The sequence below is a fragment of the Saprolegnia parasitica genome, assembly GCF_000151545.1.
Source record: "Saprolegnia parasitica CBS 223.65 unplaced genomic scaffold supercont2.419, whole genome shotgun sequence".
NCBI lineage: Eukaryota > Oomycota > Saprolegniomycetes > Saprolegniales > Saprolegniaceae > Saprolegnia > Saprolegnia parasitica.
In genome coordinates this window covers 1-4,944 of record NW_012156813.1, presented here as the reverse complement: position 1 = coordinate 4,944, position 4,944 = coordinate 1, and the positions used below count along the sequence as shown (strand labels likewise).

The 4,944-nt window shown below is 58.9% G+C and overlaps 3 protein-coding genes across 3 annotated transcripts in view; 1 reads left to right on the top strand and 2 right to left on the bottom strand.

Annotated features, from left to right (window-relative positions):
* The window catches only part of SPRG_21851 (hypothetical protein), a gene marked incomplete at both ends in the record, with an annotated part of 2,821 nt that extends 2,135 nt beyond the window's left edge, over window positions 1-686 (top strand). The window contains 3 exons of the mRNA XM_012356274.1: window positions 40-226; window positions 278-346; window positions 395-686. Of these exons, the coding sequence (XP_012211664.1) occupies window positions 40-226; window positions 278-346; window positions 395-686 (548 nt within the window). The remainder of the gene's footprint in view (window positions 1-39; window positions 227-277; window positions 347-394) is intronic.
* A 73-nt stretch (window positions 687-759) lies between these two features.
* Window positions 760-1,659, bottom strand: SPRG_16966 (hypothetical protein; the record flags this gene model as incomplete). The annotated part of the gene is made up of 1 exon (XM_012356273.1): window positions 760-1,659. One exon carries the CDS (start codon window positions 1,657-1,659, stop codon window positions 760-762), a length of 900 nt encoding a protein of 299 aa, XP_012211663.1.
* Window positions 1,660-1,906: 247 nt separating this feature from the next.
* On the bottom strand, window positions 1,907-2,621 carry SPRG_16965 (hypothetical protein). The gene has a single exon (XM_012356272.1). It carries the CDS (start codon window positions 2,614-2,616, stop codon window positions 1,921-1,923), a length of 696 nt encoding a protein of 231 aa, XP_012211662.1. The 5' UTR covers window positions 2,617-2,621; the 3' UTR covers window positions 1,907-1,920.
* Between the last annotated feature and the right edge of the window lie 2,323 nt (window positions 2,622-4,944).

Here is a 4,944-nt window from a genome sequence, read left to right as displayed (position 1 = left end):
CGCATGGGCTTTGGCATGCACGTGGGTGGGCGATCGAAGGTGCGATCGGATCACGTTTCAAGATTGATGCGACGTACATCTCGCCGCACGTCGAGATGGCGGACCGTCTCGAGGCCGGGTCCAAGATCTTCAAGACGCCCGTCAACATCAGCCACTGGTTGTACGCGCTGCTGTCTCCGGCGGCGCGCAAGTTTCTGCGCAAGATGGACCGAATCCGCATTCGAGGGTGCGTCATTTTGATGGAGTGGACGAGAATGAAATGAATCGGGTCGAGTAGCGTGGACACGCCGCTGACAGTTTACACGTTTGACGTGACCAACCCCAAACCGGGGTTTGCGACGCCAAAGTACCAAACTCAAACTCAACAGCTTCCGGTCTGAGAGTCGAATCTTAGGTTTGAACTCGATAAACGGGGCAAAGAAGTGCAGGTGCCCGTGGACTTTGAGAACGACCCCGAGTACAAGGAGATCCGAGAGGGTCTGGACCCCGCCTTTCTCGAAGCAGCCTCCAACGGCGTGGAGCTCTACCTCGAGGGCGACTGGCGCGGCGCCAAAGTGGCGCTCACCCAAGCCCTCGAGCTGCGGCCGGGCGACGGTCCCGTGTCGCACGTCATGGACTACATGAAGAGCTTTGACTTCGACTCGCCAAAGAACTGGGAAGGCGTCCGCGAGCTCGACGGCTACTGAGCCGTGAATGTACAAATATATATATACAGGTATATATCGAAACGAGTCCAGGCAAAGGTTACTTGAATACATATTACACATCTCGTTCGCTATCGACGCGCGGCGCGAGGCTCTTGATCGACAGCGGCACGTTTAAAACCGTGTCGTCAGCATCGTTTTCGAGAAGCCACAGCAGCTGCTTCTTGGTGAGGCGCAGCCACCCGGTGTTGGGCACGTCCGATCGCCGGCGCATGGCGCGGTAGGCCGCCTGCATCTGGGATGCTGACGTCAGCTGCGTCCAGTTGCCGAGCACATGGGCGTCACTTGGAGCGGTGGCGGTAGCAAACAAGGTGTTGAACGGTTCGTTCCGAGGTTCCTCGGCCTCGTCCAGAGCCCCGAGGACGTCGCCCAATTCAAAGTCGTCGGCCGCAAATGCGCCACAGCCCACGCCAGCAATCAAGCTCTCACGCACGACGATCGTCGGGGTTCCATGCCGGCGGCGCTGCTCGGTGTCGTCCAGTGTCAAGAGACGTCGCTGTGGTGGAGGAGCGGCGGACGCGTTGATCGTGACGGGCGCCGAGGCCGCTGGCTCCGAGTCAATCTGCACCGTTGGTTGTGCTTTCCTCTTGGCCGCCTTGGCGGCTCGCGGCGTTGGTTTATGTCCCTCTGGCTTGACGTCAAGGGTGCGCTTTCCAGCCTTCTTGACGTCGGCGGCCTTGCGCACTCTCTTGCCAGATACGACATCGCCGACTACGAGGGCGGCCACGGCGAAGAGAGCCTGTCCGACGCCTGCAATCAACGACTCGCGCACCTCGCAGGACGGAGCATCGACGTCGCTGGCGGCGAGCAACTCGACCGGCTGCGCTAGGGCGGGCAGCGGCCCGGTCTCTCCTGCGCCCACGCTCTCTTGTACGAAGAGGCCGATGCCAACGCCGAGGATGAGCGACTCCTTGTACACGAGCCGCGGACGGTTTGCCAGGTCGGGCTGTGCCATGGCGTCAAGAAAATGGACCAATGGCATCGTGATGTACATCCATTTGCACCCAATGAATGACCGCGTGGGTTTGGATTTTAGCCAATTAAAATCGTGGGCGTTGGTACATCTCCATCGAATCCACGTCTTGGCAATTTCAGCTGCAGCTCCTCCACGCCCTCCTCCACCCACCGGGTCACGGTCGCTGCCACGGCGTCCAGAGCAACGGAACCAAGGTGCAGGCGTCGGGCAGAGGAGCAGAGTAGAGCTTGTAAACAGTGTTCAAATCGTGTTTTTAAGTGTTGCGAGGAAGAAGCTACTTGCGGATCTCGTCTTTAACGCGCTCCATCCACGCTGCGACGTCGTTGCCGCCGGCGTGGTTGGGCGTCGATCGCAGCCCGTCGATGACGCCGAAAAGTCGCCGGCCTGTTTGTTTTGGCTGAGCTTGAATTGGCTCTCGATCGAGTCGATCGAGAGACGCAGCCCGACGATGCTCCGAAGCAGCGTGTCGATGTACGCGGTCGGCGCGTCGTCCACGCGCCACGGCGCCTCCATCGCCGCCTCGTGCGTGTCCGAGAGCGCGCTCACGTTTTGCAGAATCCAGTCGCGGTCCTTCTCGACGCGCAGCGACCCGTGGACATGCACCGCAATGTAGTTCCACGTCGGCACGGCTTTGCCCGTGGCCTGCTTGGTCTCGTACCATGACGGCGAGACGTACGCGTTCGGGCCATGGAAGATGGCGAGCGCGCGCACGCTGCCCTCGAGGCGCGCGATGGCGTTGACCTTGGCGACGTGTCCGTGGAGCTCGTTGTCTGCGTGCAGCAGCGGGATGTGGCTCACGAGCGGGCTCTCGCCGTCAGCCTGCGGCACGAGGAGCGTCGCGAACGGGTAGCGAGCGAGGATCTCGTGCACGCGCGCCGTGCCCACCTCGCGAAAGGCCGACGGCGTGTACATGGACCGCCGGGCAGAGGCCAGCATCTTGTCGAATGCTCACCACCGTAATTAGTATCCAAATCCATGGATATCACAGAAATAGAGTGATCTATGTCTGTATAGTGTGCAAAAGACAAGAAATAGCGTATGTCATTTCACTTGAAATCGTGTGAATTGGATCCACGACGAAGCGCGCGGAACAGTGCGTTGCTCGGTCGTCGCGCTGCCCACTGCATCTAAATATTGTTGGATGGCATTCGGCATGGCTCGATTCGACACTGGCGCCCGCACTAGCTCAATGGAGATGTGGGTAAATAGTGTCATCCCTCAAAACCGTTGACTCAAACTCAAAATCTATTTTTTCAAGGGCCGGAATGAAACCAGATACTACCTCTTGGCGCCTTTCTGGCCCGATTTAGAATCATTTTTGAATGCTTGGGCTCGAAACTGCCCCGTCAACTGCGGATCTGGCGATGCGCAAGATCTCCCCCGACAACAAACCCGACGGGATCTCGCGCGCGCACACTCGCAACACCAACTCGCTCACAAAGGCGCTGCCGACGATGGCCATGTCGGGCACGGTCGTCAACCTTGCGCCCAAGGGCACGTCGCACCGGCTGCTGCCCAACCCAAGCAAGTCCAAGGTGCATCCGGAAGGCACGATCGCGCCCATCACGGCGTTCCAGCGCCGCGGTATGGCGCTCCTCGAGAACAAGTCGTTTGCGGGTCTGATGAGCGTCATCACGCTCTACTGCCTCTTCGCCGACGACTTTCGAGCGGCTTTCTTTAGCAAGAGCGCCGACATGGGCTTCTACGTCGTCGCGTTCCTCTGCCTCCTCCTCTTCCTTATAGAGTTTGGTCTCTCGTGCCGGTGCAAACCGGGCTACCTCCTCTCGTTCTACTTTTACCTCGACGTCGTCGCCACCTTCTCGCTTCTGCCCGACATTGGGTTCATCTGGAGCCCGCTGACCGACGCCGATACGGTTTCGAGCGTCTCTCAAGCCGGCGCCAAGGCCGGACGCATCGTCCGTGTCGTCCGCGTCATCCGGCTCGTCCGCATCGTCAAGCTTATCAAGTGGAAGCACAGCACCGAAGAGTCGGACTTGGTCATTGTCGAGAGCAAAACCGGCGGCCGCATGGCCGAAATGACCACGCGCCGCGTTGTCATGATCGTGCTCTTCCTGTGCTTTGTGCTCCCGGCTTTTGACGGCGGCTACAACGAGCCGTTCAACCTCTTCGAGTCGCGCGGCTTTGACTTGATCCATCAAATGACGACGACGCCAACGGATGTGTCCCTGAGCCCGATCTTTCTCAACACCTTTGGGGTACTTTCACCTTGAATCGTTGGCTAGAATAGTGTTGGTTACGGTCCTGGATGTGTGTAGAGTTGGTTCTACTACACGACAGACGACGTCGTGTACCTCACGCTCCACAACATCACTGGCGACAAGCTCGGGCGGCTCTTCACGTCGTTCTCGTTTCCAAGGACGGACGTCTCGACCGCCCAGATTGCCAAGATCTTGCCGTCCCAAGCTGCGGTCCTCGAAAAGTACCGCGTCAACGAGCTTCGGTCCATCACATCCACTGGCTGCTTTGCGGCGTGGAATGGGTCGGACATTGTAGCCGACCCCGTGCTCACGTCCATGTCGTGCGAGTCGGTGGTCTGGTTTGACATTGCCAAAGTGGCCAAAGCGACAGCCATCTCGAGCCTCTACCGGACGGTCTTTATCCTGGGTGTCCTCGTCATCGCGTCGCTCTCGTTCGTCCACGTCGCCCGCATCATCGTCCTCAACCCCATCGAGCGCATGGTACAACGTAGTAGACGCAACATCATTCCGCTCACGAAGTGTAGATGGCGACGATCACGCAGCTCGCCGAATCGCCGCTCGGTCAGCACCTCAGCATCGGCAGCGAGCAGCAAGAGTTTGCCAAGGAGCAAGGCTTTGAGACTGCCGTGCTTGAAGCCACCTTGGGCAAGATTTCGGGCTTGATGCAAGTCGGGTTTGGCGCTGCCGGCGGCGACATCATTGGCAAGAACATGGGCATCGGCGACCTCGACCCCATGTTACCGGGGAAGAAGATCACGTCCATTTACGGCTTTTGCGACATCCGCCAGTTTACAGATACGACCGAGTGCCTTCAAGAAGAGGTCATGGTCTACGTCAACAAGCTCGGTCACATCATGCACAGCGGGACGCACCACTACTACGGCATGGCCAACAAGAACGTCGGCGACGCGTTCCTCTTGAGTTGGAAGATCTGCGATGGTGAGCTGCCCGGCTTTGCGCGGTTCAGCGACACGCCAACGGAAGAGGACCGCAAGGTACACCACATCCTTCTTCAACACTCTGGATTCAATACAATGGATATAAG